At 41.9% G+C, this 24,441-nt stretch overlaps 3 protein-coding genes and 1 long non-coding RNA gene across 5 annotated transcripts in view; 2 read left to right on the forward strand and 2 right to left on the reverse strand.

Annotated features, from left to right (window-relative positions):
• Positions 1-3,684, forward strand: part of LOC148682191 (uncharacterized) — a 137,174-nt gene extending 133,490 nt beyond the window's left edge. The window contains exon 2 of the mRNA XM_088650356.1: positions 2,666-3,684. The gene's annotated coding sequence lies outside the window, so the exon portion shown is untranslated. The remainder of the gene's footprint in view (positions 1-2,665) is intronic.
• The window catches only part of LOC108183502 (uncharacterized), a 226,544-nt gene that overhangs the window by 106,497 nt on the left and 95,606 nt on the right, over positions 1-24,441 (reverse strand). The gene's annotated exons all lie outside the window — the stretch shown is intronic.
• Positions 1-24,441, reverse strand: part of LOC147844945 (uncharacterized) — a 48,955-nt gene that overhangs the window by 5,857 nt on the left and 18,657 nt on the right. The gene's annotated exons all lie outside the window — the stretch shown is intronic.
• LOC103910520 (NACHT, LRR and PYD domains-containing protein 3-like) lies at positions 531-24,078 on the forward strand. Of its 2 annotated transcripts, NM_001443498.1 has the most exons (11): positions 531-598; positions 1,277-1,327; positions 1,500-1,607; positions 9,785-9,889; positions 10,338-10,422; positions 16,430-16,625; positions 16,721-18,491; positions 20,094-20,267; positions 21,296-21,469; positions 22,505-22,551; positions 22,846-24,078. In NM_001443498.1, exons 2-11 carry the CDS (start codon positions 1,284-1,286, stop codon positions 23,370-23,372), a joined length of 3,231 nt encoding a protein of 1,076 aa, NP_001430427.1. In that variant the 5' UTR covers positions 531-598; positions 1,277-1,283; the 3' UTR covers positions 23,373-24,078. The 2 variants fall into 2 exon arrangements, with proteins under 2 accessions (NP_001430427.1, XP_088505784.1); XM_088649658.1 differs by lacking the exon at positions 531-598 and having other exon boundaries at positions 1,275-1,327; positions 22,846-23,513.

A 24,441-nucleotide genomic window follows, 5' to 3' on the forward strand; every position in this document is an offset into this window, starting at 1 on the left:
ACATTCAAATTATGTGTTGCAAACAATAAATAAAAGACAAACTACAACATTTGAACTGAATGTAATGCTGTTTAATGGTTTTCTTGATTTTTCCTCTGGTTAAACATTATTCATTTGTGTGTGCTGTTTCTCTTCCCTGTGATCTTCAGTTATTTTGTTCAGTTAGTTCAGTTTTGCCTTTGGTACTGACTAATCTATTGTATAAACACACTAAATAATAATAATAGAACAGAGAGATCTGTATGAGGTGTACTCGTTTATATATAAATCTCTAATCTTAATTTATAGGTTCAACATTGCTGTAAATATTCTCCAGAGACCTCTCAGATTTCATCTTAAATACCTATAAATCTTCCTTTAACACACTCGTGCTCAGAGAATCTGCACAGATATCTTCAGCTCCAGTGGTTTGTGTGTTGTCTTCAGGACGTGCCCACAGTCAGAAGAATCTCATGAATATTCATGTCAGTGTCACTCTGTGGAGCCAGTAATATTTCAGGATGTACCTGTAGATCACACAGGTGTGTTTTAGTGAAGTGAAAGAGTGAAAGAGCTCAGATCGTGTTCCTGCTGCACAAGAGCGTCTGTTCTTCTACATGTGAGTTTAACACTTCAACATTACTCTGATTTGTGGAGATGATGAAGGGGTTTTATATGTGTGAGTGTGATTTAAATGTCTGATCCTGAAGATCAAATCCTCAAACACAGATTAAACACTGAGTCAAACACGCTCATTTAAACACTGTGTCTAAAAGCTTTATTTTTAATCCCTTTACAGTGTTTGTTCTCTTCTATATCAGACTGACTCAATAGTGTCCAATAATTCAGCATTAAATATAACTCTAAACATTCAGAGTCACCAAATCAAAAGTAAAGTTAAAGCAGACCTTCAGTTGAACAGGAAGAAAAGCTGCTGAAAACAACAAGCTGACGATCCTTAAACAACACTGCAGTTAACCCTTTACTGTCAGAGTAACTCATTAACCAAATAGCCTCTTTAGTAGAGAGAAATTTTATTACTCACTAAATCAACAATTGGCTGAACCTGAACTTTTGATAAACTCTGTATAACAGGCATTTACCTTAAATCAAATGTAAAACAGCTGAGATGTCAGATAAGGGTTAAACTAACTGCATTCATGTTAAGGACTATATATATATATATATATATATATATATATATATATATATATATATATATATATATATATATATATATGTATGTGTGTATGATTGTTTCCTGAAAGCTCTGCTAATGTCTGCATTGGTGTTTTAGCTGCAGTATGGCAGAGGAGCGGGTAAAGGACTCTCTCTCAGAGACACACAGGTATTGACTCTGTTTTTACACCATTATTTCAACATGACAACAGACAAATCTTCAGTCAACTATTAGTTTGTGCTGAATTAAACTGAACAAACTCATATTGTCTGATAAACTCTTGTAAAGGAGACTGAAGTTTGTCCTGCAGTTTATTCCTCTGGTGTGTTTGTGTGTTCAGTGTGAGATCAGGATCTCGTGTGTCCAGCTCTGTGTCTCTGAAGAGTGACCGGTCTAAAGGTGGTAATCCTCCAGACCTCAGTGAGAAAACACCATCATCAGTCAAAAGGTATTCAGTGTTTTACATTATTGATCACACATGGACTGTATTGAACATGTTATTGTGAACCAACAATCCAGAAAATAGCGTCATTAGTAAATGAATCAGTTGTTTGGATTAATCAAATGACTCAATGACTTTTGGTGAATTAGGACATTTACAGACACCCAGTGATGGTTTTAATTTCTTATTCAGAGTATCTTTTAGACAGGCAAGGGGACAAAACAAGCAATCAATCATAATCAAGGGTAATCCACAAAGAGTAATCCAATATCCAGACAGCTAACAATAAACACAGAAGATTAAAACACAAACCAGCGAAACATGCTCTGAATGTACATGAACAGGTAACACACCGCTAATCACCAAGAGTACTCCAGTAAACAGAGCTGATGGCTGATTTTGGAGCGCTGCTTCATGAAGCTTCAAAACCTTTACATTTATTTTGTTGTAAATCAGTGGATCAGAGCATTTGACAGATCTATTGACAGCTCAGTTTAGCCAGTTCTAGAAAATGTTTGGTCGTCCCACACATCTTCTATTGAAGGATTATGAGGCCACTGTGCTCTGAGGAACCTTCAGTGCAGCAGAAATGTTTCTGTAACCTTGGCCAGATCTGTGCCTTGCCACAATTCAGTCTCTGAGCTGTTCAGGCAGTTCCTCTGACCTCATGATTCTCATTGGCTCTGAGATGCATTGTGAGCTGTAAACTCTTATACAGACAGGTGTGTGACTTTATTCAAGTCCAATCAGTGTAATCAAACACAGCTGTACTCAACTGAAGGTGAAAAACCATCTCAAGGTGGATTAGAAGAAATGGACAGCAGCTGAGTTCACAGCAAAGGCTCTGAACCATGTGATATTTCAGCTTTTCTTTATTAATAAATCTGCATAAAACGTCTACAGTTCAGTGTTGTTCTGTCAGTATGTACTGACAGTATGTACTGCTGTGTGGACATTAATGAGGAAACAATGAACGATTAATGATTTTAGCAAATGGCCGCAATAGAACAAAGAGTGGGTCTGAATACTTTCTATACGCAGTGTAAGTCTAATCTGTTTAACAGACCTGGGGCCTCATGTATCAACCCTGCGTACGCACAAAAACTTTGCGTACGCCAGGTTTCACGCTCAGAATCGCTCACGTTTGGATTTACTAACAATGAACTGAACGTGGGAATGTGCGCAGGTTCACGGCAGCTTTCTGGCAGGCGTACGCACATTTTTTGTGCGTGTCTGTTTTATTTCCATTGGCGACTCCTAGAGGCAGTTGTGTTAAATTCCTCTCTACAAAGTGTCTGATCCTTGCAATGGCAGCTGTATGAGACGGGTTCATATAGTAGGTATGTAAGATTTCCATACCATACAGTTGACCAGCTAAACATTAAAGCACAATTTGCAGCGGTCGCCTGTTTTCCCAATGTAATCTGAGCGATCTACCGCACGCACATTGCTATAAAGACACTATCTGAAGATGAATTTGCATGCGTGAATCAGAAACATTTCCATTCAATAAATGTGCAAATAAAATATGATGCACAAACTTATTGATGATTCCTACTTGTCTTTCTCTTGATAAATAGTGGCTAAAATCTGATATGTAGCGGGGAAAAAAAGAAAGAATTTATTAGACGCTGGATTCGAGCCGAGTTTATGCTCGAACATGTCAGTACATGATCACATGCTTCTTATGAGGTGCGCCACTGAGACTGCTAAGGGTACTGCAACATTTTTCAGTTATAAACCACACTATTTCTTTTTTAAATGCACTCATTGCGATGTTCAGACCCAACTGTGTTAACCGTATCAGCTAAACTCTCCCACTCTATTTTTTTCTTTTGTTGTTAATTCCGGAGAACAAACTTGCAAATAACACCGCTTTTCTCCGGTCTACCTCCGAAAGCAGCACCTCCAATTCACATTCTGTTCAAAGTTTCTCTTTTTGCTTGCTTTTGCCATTGCTTTTTCGTTGGGTTTTGCCATTAGCATAGTCATTAGCATATTCATACGGGGAAGGAGGCAGGGAGGGGTTTTGTGCTCGTGCATGTTGCGCTCAGTTTCACGTTTATTCAGATGTACAAAAGAATATGCGTGAGATTCGGCGTACGCAGTGTTTCATACATCTGACTTTTTTTCTGCGTACGCACATTTACAGCTTTGTGCGTACGCAATGTTTTAGTAAGATTTCCACGCAAGTCTTCGTACATGAGGCCCCTGATCAGCCAGACCTTGAGCTAAGAGTTACTTTGTGATGTTTGTAAACAAATTTCGGGAGGAGCATGCGCAGAAGTTTCAGTATCGAATGCGTCATTGACAATTATCCCATCATCAAATCAGTTTCTGAGCAACGCCTATATATACCAAAGCTGTCTTACCTGCAGCATCTCACGACTTCAGCATTGGCACATCCAATCGCGGTAGCCTCGTCCAAACAGCAAATTTCCATGAGGATGACACGGCTCCTCTTGCAAACTCCAAGCCGACGTCCAGCGCATCAACACTCGGCAGAGCATATCAACAGAGTACGCGGTCTTAACTTAGGCCCGCCACGCCGCCGCTCTTTCAGACACCGGCAACAAACCTGAGCCGCTCCCCAGTTGGAAACCACCGGCCCAGATCAAGCGAGTGCCAGGCCACCGCTCTTCAGGCGAAGCGCCACCATCGGCCAATTCGCCATGACAGCGTGAGCATGTCTCCGCTACGGGCTCATCCACCCCCCACGCACGGAACATTTCCACTTAGTAGCGCCCGCAATCACTGCTCTCGGCGCCCCAAATTTAGAAAAAAACAAGCCAGTCCGCTCGTGAGTGTGACGTCACGCGAAGCAGCTTCCGGGTCCAAGCGCTCTATTCAACTGCATGGGGAGACCCATGAAATGGTAATTATAACGTTTACAAAGCGATTTATTACTTTCGAAAATCATGATCACAATATATATGTCTATGCCTCATACAAGATGCAAGTAATTAATTTTATAAATTGTTAAAAATGTTTGGTATTTGTTATGCAGCAAGCCCAAAAATGGTTGTGTACAACATGAATCTGTATAAAACTAACTTATCGTGTAATATGTTTAAAATTGATCATAAACAAATAATTTCTTAACTTACTGCATGGGGAGACTCATGAAATGTTAATTATAATGTTTACAAAGCAATTTATTACTTTCGAAATCATTATCACAACGGGGTATATGCCAAAGCATGCTAATAGGACTCTTAATTTCCCAGTAACCTGGGCTAAGCACTTCGGGCGAATTGAATGCCAATGCAAAGCCAGTGCGTTTAAGGTCTATTTTCTTTAAAAATGAGCGATCTCCACTAGCTGAGTGATATCGCCATATCTTTATAATATGAGCATTTATTTGACCCCAGCCGATTCTGACGACCGCGTGCGAGTAAACAGCTTCTGTCTAATTTTACGCTTTAGCAACCAAATAAATGCTAAAGTTAATTTAACTGAATGTATTTTAATGACATTACAACATCGATGCTGTATAAGGAACTGTACAAAACGGAAAAAGTTCACAATAACAGGTCACTGGAAGTGTATCAGCATGGGAAAAGCAGTAGCTCAGCATATACCCTATACATACGTCCACACCTTATATCTGACGGGCAGAAAGTGATTAATTTTTATAAATTGCTTATTGTTTTTTGGTAATTGTTATGCAGCAAGCAATGCTTGTGTACACTGATTTTGTATAAAATTAACTTTATTGTATAAAATTAACTTTATTGTGTGATGAGAATTTAAAGTGATCATAAACGAAGAAATTTCTCAACTCAAATGAGTGGCGGCTTGGACCCGGAAACAGTATTACTTGCGTCACCAATAGGTCACCACTTAACAAGCGGAGTCTTCCTTCATGCCGCTTGCAGATTAACCAGGTTTGTTCAGGCCCTGATGCAAGTTCCAGCGTGAGGCTGCCTCCGCTGATGTCACCAACGCCGGCAGCCCCTTCTCTCTTCTCTTTTCCTTCCACATGTGATCCTAGGGCCATCAGTAGCGCGAGCACGCCTCCGCAATTGGCTCTAGCCCCCAACTTTCTTCAGGCCCCGACGCAAGTTCCAGCGTGAGGCCGCCTCCGCTGATGTCACTAGCGCTGGTAGCTCTCCTCTCTTCTCTTTCCTTCCACCCGTGATCCTAGGGTCATCAGTAGCGCGAGCATGCCTCCGCAAACGGCCCTAGACCCCAACTTTCTGTCAGGCCCCGACGTAAGTGCCAGCGCGAGGCCGCCTCCGCTGACGTCACTTACGCTGGCAGCCCCTCTTCTCTTTTCCTTCCACCTGTGATTCTAGGGTCATCAGTAGCGTGAGCACGCCTCCGCAAATGGCTCTAATACCCAACTTTCTGTCGGGCCCCGACGTAAGTGCCAGCGTGAGGCTGCCTCCGCTGACGTCACTTACGCCGGCAGTCCCTCTTCTCTTTCCCTCTCACCTGTGATTCTAGGGTCATCAGTAGCGTGAGCACGCCTCCGCGAATGGCTCTAGTCCCTAAATTTCTGTCAGACCCCGACGTAAGTGCCAGCGTGAGGCCGCCTCCACTGACGTCACTTACGCCGGCAGCCCCTCTTCTCTTTTCCTCCCACCTGTGATTCTAGGGTCATCAGTAGCGTGAGCACGCCTCCGCAAACAGCTCTAATTCCCAACTTTCTGTCGGGCCCCGACGTAAGTGCCAGCGTGAGGCTCCCTCCGCTGACGTCACTTACGCCGGTAGTCCCTCTTCTCTTTCCCTCCCACCTGTGATTCTAGGGTCATCAGTAGCGTGAGCACGCCTCCGCAAATGGCTCTAGTCCCTAATTTTCTGTCAGACCCCGACGTAAGTGCCAGCGTGAGGCTGCCTCCGCTGACGTCACTTACGCCGGCAGCCCCTCTTCTCTTTTCCTTCCACCTGTGATTCTAGGTTCATCAGTAGCGTGAGCACGCCTCCACAAACGGCTCTAGTCCCTGATTTTCTGTCAGGCCCCGACGTAAGTGCCAGCATGAGGCTGCCTCCGCTGACGTCACTAACGCCGGCAGCCCCTCTTCTCTTTTCCTCCCACCTGTGATCCTGGGCCACGTATAGACTATATTCCTTAGATTCATCGTCTAGGTACTTAACATGTATAAACTTAAGTACGTTATTAACGTTTACATAGACAACACGTGTCTATAAAATAAATTGCTTAATTAAATAAATTTGATAAGTAATTCTGGAGTAATAATAACACCAAGCTGATAAGCAACTTCAGCTCAGAAATCATCCAGAATCCCATTACTAGCTTACCCCATCTATTTTCACTGCGATTTCAAGTCGCAATTGCACTCAGTATAAACCATGGAACTCCATTCAAAACTTCAGGTACTGCTCAATGCTCCTTGCACTACCTTAAGTTCCTTTAATCCTATCAATTAAGTTTTCCACAGAAATTAAACCTAAAAGTCAGTGGAAATGCGCTATCGTTGCCCCCTTTTTTACCATTTCAACCTCTAAACCTTTCCTAACCCTGGTCATTAACCCCTTCAAGGAGTTCTATTGTAAGGTTGCTGCTGCACAGCGACCGCTCTCATTGGGGATGCACACCCTATTACGTACTACTGCAAGCACAGTGGCTGCTTCCACTCTAGACACACGCCTTATTATGCTCCACTGCAAGCGCAGTGACTGCTCCTATGGTAGACGTACAAATCATTATTATGCACCACTGCTAACGCAGTAACCGCTCTCACTGGAGACGCACACCTTATTTATCATGTGCCACCGCAAGTGCAGTGACAGCTCCCACTAGAGACGTACACCTCATCAAGCATCACTGCTAGCCCACCTTATTATTATGCACCACTACAAGTGTAGTAAACGCTCCTACTGGAGACGTACACTTTATTATGCACCACCGCTAATGCAGTGACCGCTCCTATGGGAGACGTACACCTTATAATTATGCATCACCGCAAGCGCAGTGACCGCTCCTATGGGAGACGTGCAAGTGCAGTGACTGCTCCTACGGGAGACGCACACCTTATAATTATGCACCACTGCAAGCGCAGTGACTGCTCCTATGGGAGATGTACACCTTATTACACACTGCCGCTAGGGCAGCGACCACTCATACCCCATACAGGAGACACACACCTTATTATCATGCACCACTGTTAGTACAGTGACCGTTCCTACGGGAGACGTACACCTCATAATTATGCACCACTGCAACTGCAGTGACCGCTCTTACGGGAGACGCACATCTTATAATTATGCACCACTGCAAGCGCAGTGACTGCTCCTACGGGAGACGTACACCTTATTACAAACTGCCTCTAGGGCAGTGACCACTTATACCTCATTCAGGAGACACACACCTTACTATTATGCACCACTGTTAGTACAGTAACCGCTCCTACGGGAGACGTACACCTTATAATTATGCACCACTGCAAGCGCAGTGACCGCTCCTACGGGAGACGTACACCTCATAACTATGCACCACTGCAAGTGCAGTGACTGCTCCTACGGGAGACGTACACCTTATAATTATGCACCACTGCAAGCGCAGTGACTGCTCCTACGGGAGATGTACACCTTATTACACACTGCCTCTAGGGCAGCAACCACTAATACCCCATACAGGAGACACACACCTTATTATCATGCACCACTGTTAGTACAGTGACCGCTCCTACGGGAGACGTACACCTCATAATTATGCACCACTGCAAATGCAGTGACTGCTCCTACGGGAGACGCACATCTTATAATTATGCACCACTGCAAGCGCAGTGACTGCTCCTACGGGAGACATACACCTTATTACACACTGCCTCTAGGGCAGTAACCACTCATACCTCATACAGGAGACACACACCTTACTATTATGCACCACTGAAAGCGCAGTGACCGCTCCTACGGGAGACGTACACCTCATAACTATACACCACTGCAAGTGCAGTGTCTGCTCCTACGGGAGACGTACACCTTATAATTATGCACCACTGCAAGCGCAGTGACCGCTCCTACGGGAGACGTACACCTCATAACTATGCACCACTGCAAGTGCAGTGACTGCTCCTACGGGAGACGTACACCTTATAATTATGCACCACTGCAAGTGCAGTGACCGCTCCTACGGGAGACGTACACCTTATAATTATGCACCACTGCAAGCGCAGTGACTGGTCCTACGGGAGACGTACACCTTATGCACCACTGCAAGCGCAGTGACCACTCCTATGAGAGACTCATACCTCATCATACACCACTGTCAGCACAGTGACAGCTATTACGGGGATGCATACTTTAACACACAACATTGCTAATGCAGTGACCACTCCCACGGAAGACGCCCGTCTCCTGTGGGAGCAGACACTCTTGCTAGAGACATTCATCATGCACCACTATCAACACAGCAACTGCTTCCTCCCGAAACACATACCTTATAACTCAACAGCACCCCTCCTAATTTTTAAGATCAGCAAATTTTGGGGGGCTTGCACATTGTCTGGCTGCTGTCCTGTAACAAATAGCGTTTTTTGGGGAGCGCTCTGGGGCCGGGCTAGATACTTTGCTCGAATCTCAACTCCTCTTTGTTTTCTTATAAGGGGAATAACTCGAGTTGGGGTGTCTCCTCGAGCTCAGAGCCCTCCCCCGGACAGCACGCCAAATACGCTTTATACTTAAACGAATGCAAGTGTGAACTCGTGAAGTGATGTTTGTAAACAAATTTCGGGAGGAGCATGCGCAGAAGTTTCAGTATCGAATACGTCATTGACAATTATCCCATCATCAAATCAGTTTCTGAGCAACGCCTATATATACCAAAGCTGTCTTACCTGCAGCATCTCACGACTTCAGCATCCCTCCACCACCCCGTCACCTCACCTCTTGCATTGCATTCCCGGGGGGAGCGATCTGGGGCCGGGCTAGATACTTCGCTCGAATCCCAACTCCTCTTTGTTTTCTTATAAGGGGAATAACTCGAGTTGGGGTGTCTCCTCGAGCTCAGAGCCCTCCCCCCGGACAGCACGCCAAATACGCTTTATACTTAAACGAATGCAAGTGTGAACTCGTGAAGTGCTAGTTTTGTGCCAGGTGAAATGTTTTGTTTTTGTTTTTTTTCAATAATTGTTTATCTGTCAGTCTTAATAGAATGTGTACTAAGGAGACTGAAGTTTCCTCTGAAGTTTATTCCCCTGGTGTGTTTGTGTGTTCAGTGTGAGATCAGGATCATGTTTGTCCAGCTCTGAGTCTCTCAAGAGTGACCAGTCAATGAATTATCCACTAGACCTCGGAGAGAAAACACCATCATCTGCCCAAAGGTATTTAGTGTTTTACATAATTGCTCACACATGGATTGTACTGTACAATTTTGGGAACCAACAGTTCAATAAAGAGAGTCATACCTGAATGAATCAGTTGTGTGAATGAATCAAATGGCTCAATGACTTTGGTGACTGATTTACAGATACCTAGTGGCAGATTTAGTTTCTTATTCAGTGTCAGTATTAAAAATAGATTGTTCATGTCATCTTCATCCTCATGTAATTTCTATTATTTGTGTGACATAAAACATGTATCTATTTTGTAAATATATCTAAATATAGATGAAGCATTGGGAAAAAAAAAAATACGTGACACAGCAGTGGTCCAGTGGTCTCCTTACTATAAGCGCCACTACAGAACATTCATTATTTTCAGTGTTTGTAAGATATATCTGTATGTGTTTGCCTCTAAATGTATGATTACAGTAGTTTTACCTGTTAACAGTGTTGAATATGAGTCAGCAGATTCAGGAGACGAGACTCACAGGAGACACAAGAGCTTCACAGACAATCTCCAGTCAATCTTCCAGGTAGGAAAAACTCATTTAGATTCATACTTTAATTGTAAATATAACACACAAAATGTTCACTGGAAAAGATCCTGCTTCTGCAACACATTTCATTTGTAACTGTTATTATTATTTTTTTTACGTAATTAAAGATGTTAAGAATTAAAAAGTATTTGTCAAGTGTGGAATAATTGACTGCAGTTCATTGAATTATTCCAAAATAGTTCACACCTGTGATTCACGTAAATTCACTGTTACACATTTATTATGTATTATTTTCTAATAATTCAACAGACCAGAGTGGATTATTCTGCAATTTTTATTAGATGTCTAAACAATGATAGCCAGACCAAAAAAAAAAAGGGTCAATTTAAGGCAAGGCAAGGCAAGGCAAGGCAAGTTTATTTATATAGCACATTTCATACACAGTGGCAATTCAAAGTGCTTTACATAAACAGGAATAAAAAAGACAAGTTTAGGAAAATAAAATGCAGACAATAAAAATTATTAAAAACAGATAAAAACAAATTAAAATGAGTTAAAATAGGTTATAAAAGAATGAAAAAGAAAACGAAAAACATAATAGTGCGATCTGTCGGACGCAGCACAGTGCTCATTCAGTAAAGGCACAGCTAAACAGATGTGTTTTCAGTCTTGATTTGAATGTGCCTAATGTTGGAGCACATCTGATCATTTCTGGAAGCTGATTCCAGCAGCGGGGGGCATAGTGGCTGAAGGCAGATTCACCCTGCTTAGACTGAACTCCTGGAACTTCTAGTTTATATGATCCTAAAGATCTGAGTGATCTGTTGGGTTTGTATTCAGTGAGCATATCTGTAATGTATTGAGGTCCTTGGCCATTTAGTGATTTATAGACCAGTAATAAGACTTTAAAATCTATTCTGAATGTAACTGGCAGCCAGTGTAGAGACCTGAGGACAGGTGTGATGTGCTCTGATTTCCTGCTTCTGGTCAGAATTCTGGCTGCAGCATTCTGGATGAGCTGCAAGTGTCTGACTGTCTTTTTGGGAAGGCCAGTGAGGAGTCCATTACAGTAATCCACCCTGCTGCTGATAAAAGCATGAACAAGTTTCTCTAAGTCTTCACTGGAAACAAAGCATCTGATTCTTGCTATGTTTTTGAGATGATAGTATGCTGATTTACTGACTGCTTTGACATGACTGTTGAAACTCAGATCTGACTCCAGCGTCACACCAAGATTCTTGACCTTATTTTTTGTCGTTTGACCTTTAGAGCCTAGGTACGCATTCACCTTGAGAACCTCATCTCTGTTCCCAAACGCAATGACTTCAGTTTTCTCTTTGTTTAACTGAAGAAAGTTTTGGCACATCCAATTTTTAATTTCATCAATACATTGGCAGAGGGTGTCAATGGGGCTGTAGTCATTAGGCAGTAAGGCTAGGTAGATCTGAGTGTCATCAGCATAGCTGTGGTAGGAGATTTGATTCTTTCTCATTATTTGGCTTAGAGGGAGCATGTAAAGGTTGAACAGTAGAGGTGCCAGAATCGAGCCTTGTGGGACTCCACATGTCATGGGTGTCCACCTCGACCTATGATCACCTATACTGACATAGTAACCTCTCCCTTCAAGGTAAGATCTGAACCATTTGAGGACTGTCCCAGACAGCCCAACCCAGTTTTCCAGCCTATCCAGAAGTATGCTGTGATCGACAGTGTCAAATGCAGCACTGAGATCGAGCAATACCAACACTGTTATTTTACCTGAATCTGTGTTTAGACGTATATCATTGATTATCTTTATAAGAGCGCTCTCTGTACTGTGATGTGCTCTGAAACCAGATTGAAAATTGTCTAAACACCCCTTGAAGTTTAAGAACTTGTTAACCTGGTTGAAAACAACTTTTTCAATGATTTTGCCAATGAAAGGGAGATTTGAGATTGGCCTGTAATTGCTCAATAGGGTGTTATCCAGGTTGCTCTTCTTCAAGAGGGGTTTAACAACTGCAGTTTTAAGTGAGTTTGGAAAAATCCCTGAGAGAAGTGAATCATTTACCACTTTTAGAAGATCCATTTCTAAACAGGTAAACACCGTTTTGAAGAATGATGTGGGGAGCGTGTCAAGACTGCAGGTTGATGTTTTTATAATTTGCACCATCTCTTCTAAGATTTTACCGTTAATTGCCATGAAATCAGACATAATGTCTGACTTCTCAAGTTGTGGTTGAGTTTGTTTGATATCGACACAACTTGGCTGATTGGATGAGCTGATTGCCTTTCTGATATTATTGATCTTATCAGTAAAGAAATTAGCAAATTCATTACATTTGCTTACAGAGAGTAGCTCACTGGGAATCCGACTGGGGGGGTTTGTGAGCCTCTCTACTGTTGCAAAGAGTGTGCGAGCATTATTTACATTGTTGTTTATAAGGTTTGAAAAGAAAGTCTGTCTAGCAGTTTTTAGTTCCACATTAAAAGCCTGAAGACTGTCTTTATAGATATTATAATGGACTACTAGTTTCGTCTTTCTCCACATACGCTCAGCTTTCCTGCATTGTCTTTTCTTAATTTGGACTGCTCTTGAGTTTCTCCAAGGGACTCTCTCTTTGCCAGTTCTACTTTAACAGGAGCGATGTCATTTATTACATTTTCAATTTTAGAATTAAACAAATCAAGGAGTGAATCAACAGAATCTGCAGATATACTTGGTGCTAGCGATATGGCCTTCATAAACTGCTCACTAGTGTTCTCATTTATGCATCTCTTTCTGACAGAGACAGATCTGTCTTTAATAGCAGGAGTGATCAATATATCAAAGAAAATACAGAAATGATCAGATAGTGCCACATCCTTAACAACAGTCGATGAAATGTGTAAACCCTTAGTTATAAGTAGATCAAGAGTGTGTCCACGATTGTGTGTGCGTCCTTGAACATGCTGAGTCAGATCAAAAGTGTTAAAAACAGTCATCAGTTCTTTTACAGCATTGATTTCTGGATTATCAATGTGAATATTAAAATCCCCAGCAATACTAAAATAATCATATTCAGATGTTACTATTGATAAAAGCTCTGTAAAATCATCAATAAAAGCTGGAGAATATTTTGGAGGTCTGTAGATAATGATTAGTAAGATGCGTGGAGACCCTTTTAGTGCTATACTCAGATATTCAAAAGACAAATAGTCACCAAATGACACTTGTTTACATTCATAGACATCTTTAAACAGGGCAGCGATGCCTCCACCTCTCCTATTAGCTCTGCAAACACTCAAAAAGTCAAAGTTTAAAGGAGCTGCTTCATACAGAACTGCTGCGCTACAACTGTCATCTAGCCAAGTTTCATTTAAAAGCATAAAATCAAGGCAATTTGTGTTGATAAAATCATTGACTAAAAGTGACTTATTATTGAGTGATCTGATGTTTAGAAGTGCTAACTTAACAGTTTTAGTCGTTTTCACTACAGAAGTCTCAGATATACATTTAATAGACACCAGATTTGAATGATTTGCTATATGGTCTGAAAGAGTCTTTGGTTTTCTGTCACGTAAAAAGACACATATCTGCGTAGAGAAAGCTACAGACACACTGGGTTCCTGCTTGTTCTGTAAACATCTGATAAAGACACTGTTACCTAAGCAGGCCCCCGAGACACATCAATGGCAGTTTTTAAGTTCACCAGCTAAAGATGAGGTGTTTTTTGGGACCTGGCGCTGTCGCAAAGACCTGAGGCCTTTCCTAGGTGTAGGGCGAGGTGGGCTTAGAGATGGGCGTGTGGCTTGGTGACTTTTGGTTGCTAACTGGGGGCTAGCAGCAATGGAGTGTGAGAGTTTAGTTCCAGCACACACCAGTTCCTCCATCTTTTTTGAAAAATCCAAGAGAGGCGAGCAAGATGACAATGAGAACGTGTCCGGTGACAGAGGCTGTGGGTCTGGGGTTTCTGGCTGCTGAGATATGTTTACCTGGCTGTTTTCCTGGGGATCATCAATGAGTGCTGAGACTTGATGCTGTTCTGATGCATCACAGTCTGCCTGTGTTGAGCTCAGTGTGCAGGGTGCAGACGGCAGTTTGTCCGTTATCGGCGGTTGTTGTGGCTGCGTGGTGTTATCTCTGTCGTTGTAGGATGCGTCAGCCACAAGTCCACTCAGGAGCTGATTTGAAGTCCTGTGGTCATCCGGACATTTGCTAGGTGTGTGTGTGTCATTCAGTTCAGTGGCATACACAGCTGATGGATGATGGAGGGAGAAGAGGATGTTGTCTTTCAGCACTTTTGCACCAAGCTTGTTTGGATGAAGGCCGTCTGATGTAAACAGCTGTCTTTGGTTCCAGAAGAGATCGAAGTTGTCGATGAAATTCAGTCTTTTCATGTTACATGTTTTCTGCAGCCATGCATTTAGACCAAGGAGCCTTGAAAACATATTTGTCCCTCTTGCAGGGAGTGGTCCACTGATGAACGGCTGAATTTTCAATCTTTCAACTGTTTCCAAAAGCTTACAGAAATCTCTCTTGAGCAGTTCTGACTGCTCCTTCCGAATATCATTCTTCCCCACATGGATGATAATCCGTTTTGCAGTCTCATGTTTCCCCTAATATGTTCTCAAGTTCTTTATTTATATCAGAAACTGTAGCATGAGGAAAGCAGTATGTCATGGTATCTCTGCTCCTAAAATTTTTGATTATTGAGTCTCCAACAATCAATGTTCTTATCTCTGTTGCGATCAGAGCAGAATGCCGCTGTCTAGTCGGCCTTGAGCCTCTGTTCAGAGCAAAGTTAATTGCTGAGTCATGCGATCTCTGTCTAACTGCATTTGGGGAATCTTCACCCATATTACTCAAAACTTCATATCTGTTCTGAAGCTGTATTTGAGTCCGAGCTGTATTTGGGGTAGAGAACGCTAATGCAGCAGCGTATGACCTTCGTGATCTGCCCCCACGAGTACCCTTTGGTCTCGCACCTTGTTTATGCCATAGTTCACGCTGATTTTCAACAGTTTCAATCTGTTTTTCTGTTCACAAAACAGTAGCTGGAGTAGATTTATAGGGCTTACCGGCTGAATGCTGTGAGGCTCCATGATGAACCGGTCCTGTGTAATTCGGCAGTTCTGGTTGGATCGCAAGTAACTTTGTTTCAAGAACTGCAATCTTATGTAAAAGTTTGTGGCAGTTGGTGCAGCAGTGAGATTCCAAATCAATATGATCCAGAGCCATTTTCACAGCCGTGTTTTCCCGTCTCAGGAATGAAAGCAGCTGGTAGCGGGAGGATTGTTTAGACGATAATTCCTCTAAATAAAAGTAAAGTTGTACTCCAGAAAGTTTGTAGATTCGATGTTGATCTTCAAGCTGTTTCGTTTGAGCACTGTGCTGATAGGCTCAAGTTAAAATTAGATTATAAAATAAAAAAGCAGGAGTGCAAGGAGCGGAGCAGTAGGCAAAGACATCCGAACAGTAGCAAAGCAGGAAGCAGTCAAGCTGATACACCTAAAAATCTACTAAACATCTAACTATAGTCCAGAACTAGACTAGTCATCAAAGACACAGATCAGACAGACTTCACACTGCTGCATATCTGATGACTAGTCTAGTTTTGGGCTGTTGGTAAACATCTATTTGGCTTCTTTTAAATATGAATGTAATAATTGTAATATGTTTGCTGGGATGCTGATGTTCCCACAGCTAAAGCCGCCATGTTGTGTTTCAGACATTTGTCAGGTTTTTGTCCTCAAACTTCTCCTGTGTGTGAGACTAGTTTCTTACAAATCCAACGCTTTCTGTTGTGTTTTGATGTGATGTTTGACTGTGAAGTTACTGGAATCATTCAGTGTAGAGATATGAAACTGTCATGTGCTCAAAACCTGCCAAATCTGCTTTAGCTGTGTGTTTATCTGAAAATAACAACACCTTACAAAGTTTATCAGCCAATCAAAATCAAGTGGTCAACTTCAACTCATATTATAATGTTTTTTTTTCTTTATTGAATAGTTTGTGGATGTACAACTGTATGTTAATAAATGTTTCATTTAAACATTGATCTCCTCTTTTCTTCAATCACAGAATCTTGAGAGCAAAATGATCAGATTTCTGAAGAATCAGCTGGAAAACTTTAGGAAAATCTTACAACACAAAAACAGACCAGAGTTTGTAAAAGACTTTAATGAGAACAGAAGCATTATCACAGAAGCAGCTCTTGATCTCACACTCTTCTTCCTGAGAGAGATGAATCAAGATCAAGCTGCTGATACTCTCCTGGGTAAGAGACTCATGGGTATCTGTCAGACTGACACTTACTAATATAGCTGGAAAAGTCAAGACTAAATCTCTCTGTTTCTTTGCTCCTGTGTTTAGATGAGCTGTTCTTCATTAATCAGCTTAAATGTAGCCTGAAGAAGAAGAAATATCAAAGTGTGTTTGAAGGAATTGCTCAGCAAGGAGACTCCACACTTCTGAATAACATCTACACAGATCTCTATATCACTCAGGGTGCGAGTGAACAGGTCAACACTGAACATGAGATCAGACAGATTGAAGCTGCTTCCAGACGTCATCAGTCACTAGAGATACAGGTTGAATGCAAACATTTGTTTGAAGCAGCTGAACAAGACGAGCAGATCAGAACTGTCCTGACAAAAGGAGTTGCTGGCATCGGGAAATCAGTCTCTGTGCAAAAGTTTGTTCTGGATTGGGCTGAAGGGAAAGAAAATCAAGACATCAGCTTCATATTTCCTCTTCCATTCAAAGAGATAAACTTAAAGGAGAAAGAAAGACAAAGTTTAAAAGACCTCATAACTCAGTTTTTCCCAGAGACTGAAGAACTGAACCTTACAAGAAGCACACGATTCAAAGTCCTGTTCATCCTTGATGGATTGGATGAATGTCGTCTTCCTCTGAACTTTGCTGGTAATGAGACGTGTCGTAATGTATCTTCAGCAGTCTCTCTGGATGTTCTCCTGACGAACCTCATCAAGGGAAATCTGCTTCCTTCTGCTCTCATCTGGATCACCAGCAGACCAGCAGCTGCCTGTAAGATTCCTGCTGACTGTATTGACCGGCTGACAGAGATACGAGGATTCAATGATGCCCAAAAGGAGGAGTACTTCAGAAAGAGACTCACAGATCAGAATCAGGCCAGAGAAATCATTGATCACATTAAACAGTCAAAGAGTCTCTTTATTATGTGCCACATCCCAGTCTTCTGCTGGATTTCAGCCACTGTTCTCCAGAACATACTGAAACTGAAACACAGGGCTCATGCTGAAACACTGCAGGAATCTCCCAAGACTCTGACACAGATGTACACACACTTTCTCCGCTTTCAGATCCAGCAGAGCAGAAGAAAGTATGATGGAGAAAACACAGCAGATGTCTCCTGGGATCCGAACCTCATCCTTTCACTGGGGAAACTGGCCTTCCAGCAGCTGGAAAGAAACAATGTGATCTTTTATGAGAGCGATCTGAAATACTGTGGCATTGACGTCTATAAGGCATCGGTGTACTCAGGCATGTGTACCCAGATCTTTAAGGAGGAGACGGGGATCATTCTTGGCACCATGTACTGCTTTCTTCACTTGAGCATTCAGGAGTTCATTGCAGCCCTTTATCAACATCTGATTCTAGATATCGAACAAAAAAAAGCAGAAAAGAACAGAGATGAGTCCATGATTGATTTCCTGAAGACTGCAGTGGACAAGGCTCTGGAAAGTGAGAATGGACATCTGGACCTTTACCTTCGCTTCCTTCTCGGTCTGTCACTTCAGTCCAATCGACAACTCTTACGAGGCCTGTTGACACAGCAGGATGACAGAGACCAGAGCAAAGAGGAAATAATTGCCTACATCAAGCAGAAACTTGAAGGGAATCTGTCTCCAGAGAGATCCATCAATCTGTTCTACTGTCTGAATGAACTGAACGACCAAACTCTGCTGAAAGAGATTCAGTCTCACCTCAGTAGAGGAAGTCTGTCATCTGCTCGCCTTTCACCTGCCCAGTGGTCTGCTCTGGTCTTTGTGTTGTTGACCTCAGAGGAGGAGCTGGAGGAGTTTGAGCTTCAGAAATTCCAGAGATCAGACGAGTGTCTCATCAGACTATCAGCAGTCATCAAAACCTCCAAAAGAGCTCTGTAAGTCAAAGTGCTTCTTTCATCTAAGAAATAGACATTTGCTGATATTAAATAGTAATATAATCTCAAGCAGAAGTTTGAAGCATCACTACATTTCCTCGTGCTGTTTTTCTTGTCTAGTCTTGATTTAAGATTGTTTAGATATTTGGATTGGAAACGAGACAAGATGAAAAGCTTTATTTGCAGGTCAGCTCTACCTGACAACAGATGAAAAATGAATGATCCAGTGAATAAAAATGTGTCTTTAGTCTTGCAATGCAGAGTAACTCTACCACCGCTGCTTTACTGCTGTTATTAACCCTTTTGCTGGTGGATTTAAAATATTTTGGATCCTGGAGTCAGTTTTGCTAGGCGATCATTATTTTAGAAGGCTCACCCTTAATGTTTCCAAGGCGTAGCCACAATAGCGCTGTATGACAGATGTTCCCCTTTTACTTGGTTTTGTTTCTCTGTTTAATTAAACCTATTCACACGCTTGCTCATCCTGTCATCAACTACCTGTTATCCCAATTCACAACTACGTGTAAGTGATCGTGATCTATAATGTGAGATGAGTGTCGCGTTTGATTCATTCATAAAAGCAGAACACGCAGGATTCAGCACGTAAATTCACCAGTTACTCCACAAATGCATGCAAGTGAGTGTCTGATGAACTTGGAGAAGAGTAGATTCAACTTTATAGTTGCTTTCACCATCTGATATGAATAAAATCTGATATGAATAAAACACATCAGCAAATGATATTTGAATGGCTTGTTAGACTTTCTTATGTGTTTCACAAACTCTAAATGTCTTGTTTTACTAGTGCTTGTTTGTATTGTCATGTAAATGTTTATCTTAAACATAAAATAAGCATTAGGCGGTTAAAACGCTGCATAATTGTGATGATATGACGCGTCTTTCTCTGGCTCAGCACTAGTCAACATATAAATATATACATTTATATATTTATAATGTCCCGCTGGCAAGCAACTTACACAACCTTTTTTGAAGTGTTGTGAATGAAGTGCGATGGGTTGAATGTCCGCATGTGCCCAATAGAAACAAGGCAGCCAGCAATCACAGGGAAACACTCCATGGCAACACTGCTGTAACTTTCACTCATTGGAAAATGTTTACCTGCATGCGTCAAGCTTAGCTTATGTCCCGCCCCCAAGAGCCATATACCCCACTGTGATTGGTGGGCTTGTTCAGCTCAACAAACAAAACTGTAAAGAGTCATATATATCAAACCTGCGGGGCGCACTAATATTAAACTTTCAAATTAAGGCGGGGGCCACAAACTATCATCCCATGAGTATCAGACCGTGAGCTTAAGACCCCTGCTGTAGAAGAAGCGCACGGCTCCCACACTGCCCCCTATTGACGAGCACTCACAACTACTGCTGTCACTTAAAAGTACCGGTACTAAAAAAATTCAGAATCATATTGTTTTGAGTGCTAGGGTATCGCTATACTTTTATAATATCAGTATATCATGCTACACTACTGTTAGTACATACAACCATAAGGGTGGAAGCTGGTGTCCTTTTCATAAGCAAGCATTGTTAATCAGTGAGGTCCCAGATGATAACATATATATTGTGCTTGTCCTCTACACAGGCTACAGGGCTGTAATCTCACTGTTCAGTGCTGTGAGAGTTTATCTTCAGTTCTACAATCCTCAAACTGTGTGCTGAGAGAGCTGGACCTGAGTAACAATGACCTGCAGGATTCAGGAGTGAAGCTTCTCTCTGATGGACTGAAGAGTCAACACTGTAAACTGGAGACACTGAGGTAAATACTCTTCCACTCAACAGTAACTCCAAACAGATAGTTACATAGTGGTTTAACAAATATGGGAAGCCCCTTTCCCCACTCAGTGTGTTGGCAAATGGGCAAATTGTTATGGGTGTGATTTAATTCATATCTATACAAATGTGTTTGTGTATAGACAAATGCAGTCAAAAGCATTACTGAGTAAAATACAAACGTGTAAAATACTTTTTCTAATAGACAGAAATATGACTGTATTTAAATAATTTTTGGATGAATTGTCTGTAAATTCTGTACTCATATTTTATATGTTAATATTATATTTTTGTTTATATTTGCATTTGTTTATTGGAAAGGTTTATTTAAGAATTTGTCAGATGTTCTGGCAATCCTGTCTAAATAAATAAATAACAGAGATGAAGACAAAGTTAACCCTGTGGGGTCTGTAGGGTTTTGGGCCCTGGTGAGGTTTTGACCTGCTCTGATGTTTGTACAGTTTGCAGTTTTCCTGAAAACATATAAAACTCTTATGACAATCTTATCTAAACTGAAGAAGTCTCTTTGCCTTGTTAATATTTGGACTCAAAGGTGGATTGACTACAGCTCTAGTGACTATCAGACAGGAGACAAAGACACCAAGAGATTGAGTTTGAGTGTGTTTACTTTATTTACAATATTGTCCACGATATAATCTAAAGATGATCTAAATATAAATAATGGAAATCAGCTCATTTTCAATTACACTTTATACTTCAAGATTTCCTTCTGAGGTCAAATGTGTCTTATTCCTCACAGCAGACTTTACAGCTTCATGTGATGTCTTATGAATTATTTCTCTGTACACTTCTACAGATGATGTCGAGTCCTTGTTGCGTGTGTGAGTGTGTGAGTTTGCTGATGCGAGGGCTTGATCAATAAGGAGAGCTGATCAGGATGTGTGTGTTCATCACTGCTGTTGACATGAGCAGAAACAGCAGTCAGCATCTTCACAACACAAAGAGATGTGTGATTGTCCAACTGTGTGATGTGGACTATTGCTGTGTTTGTAGATTGTCTGGCTGTATGGTGACAGAGGAAGGCTGTGGTTTTCTGTCATCAGCTCTGACTTCAAACCCCTCACACCTGAGAGAGCTGGATCTGAGCTACAATCATCCAGGAGATTCAGGAGTCAAGCTGCTCTCTGAACAACTGGAGGATCCAAACTACACACTGGACAAACTCAAGTATGTGGAGCAGCACTGCCTTTTTTATTGTGAATGCAGATACTTTGATACTTCACTGCTCTTCTAGTGTCCAGATATTAATCAAACCTGTTAAATATGTCAGTGCACTGGGGCAGTTCTCACATTAAGCGTGATATTATATCTCAAATTAACACTGTACACTTTCAGCATTTCAGTTGAGCAGAAAAACTTGTTCTCTACATTTCTGCTGAAGAACTGTACAGTATCAGGTTAGAAGTGTGTGTGTGTGTGTGTGTGTGTGTGTGTGTGTGTGTGTGTGTGTGTGTGTGTGTGTGTGTGTGGCTTTTAAGCAGGTATTTTGTCACATTTTTATGTTTGTTTGCTTGACCAGTGGTTCCCAAAGTGAGTGAAAACTGACCAGTGGTTCCTAGACTCAGTCAAGCTGCACTTTTTCTGAAATCCTGGCTTTCTTAATCTACTTGTGTGCAATACTCCTCTGATCTGAGTCCTATTGTGTGGTGAAAGCCGCTTTGTCCTGGTGCACATTGATTATAATCCTGTGAAAAATAAATCAGCAGCTTCTGTCAGTGGAGCAGATCTATGAGCTGCAGAATTACCAGATCAATACTCACAACTATTCCAGAACATAATGATATCTGTTCAGAATGAGAGGAGCTTCAGTTTAATGATGATATGTTTAAACTCATTGTGGCTCTACATGAGGCTGGACGTAGACTGTGCTGGATAAATGAGTTGCTATTAGAACTTTTGTTTTACAGTCGGCCAAACTGAAGAGGACTTTTAATCATAATGTGTCCCCCTCTCTCTACATGAACTAATAGTGAATGACTTGTTCTTCATAGACAGGATTGTTCTATTCTACAGGCTGTATCTCCTGTATGTCTTCATCAGAGTGTGTGAGCAGAGGAAAGTATTTTCTATCAGGGAACATGAGGATAATATAATAATGAGTGATGTTTGATCACAATCATTCTGACACACATCTGCTGACAAGTGTGTGTTATAAGCTGATGTTTGTGTACTGACTGAATGTGAATCTGTGTGTGTTTACAGTCTGGATCATGGAGGAGAGACGAGGATTACAGCAGGACTGCACAAATGTACGACTACACATACACACACACACTCTCTCTCACACACACACACATATTCTCTCTCTTACACACACACACGCTCCCTCTCTCTCTCTCTCTCTCTCTCACACACACACACACAGACACATGCACATGCTTACACAAACACACACACACACACACACACACTCCCTTTCTCTCTTTTTCTCTCTCTCTCTCTCACTCACACACACACACACACACACACACACACACACACACACACACACACACACACACAGACACAGCTGTGGTTATAAATGTGTGTGTTCTTGTGTTCAGATGTCTGTTTCCTCACTCTGGATCCAAACACAGCAAACACTTTACTCATTCTGTCTGAGGAGAACAGAGAGGTGAAGAGTGTGTGGGAGTATCAGCCGTATCCTGACCATCCAGACAGATTTGATGGTCTTCCTCAGGTGTTGTGCAGAGAGAGTGTGTGTGGACGCTGTTACTGGGAGATTGACTGGAGTGGAGATCATGGTGTGTGTATATCAGTGTCATATAAGAGCATCGGTAGGATGGGAGGAGGTCGTGAGTGTGCGTTTGGATATAATGCTCAGTCCTGGAGTTTGATCTGCTCTTCCTCCAGATTCACATTCATACACAATAACACACGCACTGATCTCCCAGTAAAGCGGATCAGCAGGAGAATAGGAGTGTTTGTGGATCACAGTGCAGGAACTCTGATCTTCGACAACATCTATAGAGACACAATGAGCCTCATCCACTCTGTCCAGACCACATTCACTAAGCCGCTCTGCCCTGGGTTTGGGCTTTATTCTGGATCATCAGTGAAACTGAGCTGAAGACTGATGAGAGATTTACCCAGAATCCTCTGCAGGAGCAGTCAGCAGCAGCAGCAATGTGTGTGCGTGTGTGTGAGAGAGGAAGTGCGTGTGTGTGTGTGTGTGTGTGTGTGTGCGCGTGTGTGTGTGTGAGAGAGGAAGTGCGTGTGCGTGTGTGCACGTGTGTGTGTGTGTGTGTGTGCACGTGTGTTCGTGTGTGTGTGTGTTCGTGTGTGTGTGTGTTTCTCAGTCTTCATCAGTGTCATCATTGATGTTGATGAAGTGTCCTCCAGAATGCTGCTGTGTTCAGATCAGCTCATTCTTGTCTACAGATTGATCTTCTTTATTGTTTCTCTGTTGTTTGAGCACAAATAATAAAAGTCGATGTCAAATCCACTGCTGATATTAGAATGTGATGATGAACATGGAAATGTCTGAATCTCTGTCAAATCTTGAATCAACTGTAGAGAAATCCAGCAGCTCAATGAATAAAGGAGAAATGAAGTGTGAGGTTTGTTTCTGCTCTTCTGATCTTCTTCTTCTTCATGATTTGACTTGAACTGAACAATAAAAACACATTTATTCCAGTATTTATTGATCTGTTCATGTTAGTTGATGAAAATAAAGTTGTTCTCTGTTAGTTCTTGTTGACTCTCAGTGCATTAACTGATGTTCACCAGCACAACTGTGCATTAATAATGCTTAATAAAGCAAATAAATCAAGCTCAGTAATGTCTGTGTCCAGTAATAAGCCTGTAACTCTTGACTAGATGAGGAGTTTTCAGTGTTTGATTGACTAAAGTAGGAAAACACACAGTTTAGCTGAAGCTTTCCTGCTGCGCTCAGAGAAATAAAGGCTTCTGCTCCATCAAAACCAACACAGAGACACTGAGGAGGAGCTTCTGAACACAGACCAGACACTCTCTCAGGCCCCGTTTACACTAGTGCGTTTTAGTTTGAAAACGCATAAGTTTTGCTACGGTTACGCCATCCGTCCACACTACGCCGGAGTTCTCGAGCGCCGAAAACGGAGCTTTTTGAAAACGCTGGAGAGGCCGTTTTCATTTTAAAACGCTGCTGCTCCGTCTCA

This window comes from Danio rerio, chromosome 4 (assembly GCF_052040795.2).
Source record: "Danio rerio strain M-AB ecotype USA chromosome 4, GRCz13ab, whole genome shotgun sequence".
Lineage (NCBI taxonomy): Eukaryota > Metazoa > Chordata > Actinopteri > Cypriniformes > Danionidae > Danio > Danio rerio.

Bases quoted from the DNA above. Each gene is read 5' to 3' on its own strand.
- LOC103910520 (NM_001443498.1), top strand. From the start codon at position 1,284: ATGGCAGAGGAGCGGGTAAAGGACTCTCTCTCAGAGACACACAG. The intron at 9,890-10,337 runs GTATTTAGTGTT...ACCTGTTAACAG, and splicing joins ACACCATCATCTGCCCAAAG to TGTTGAATATGAGTCAGCAG. The intron at 22,552-22,845 runs GTACGACTACAC...TCTTGTGTTCAG, and splicing joins TACAGCAGGACTGCACAAAT to ATGTCTGTTTCCTCACTCTG.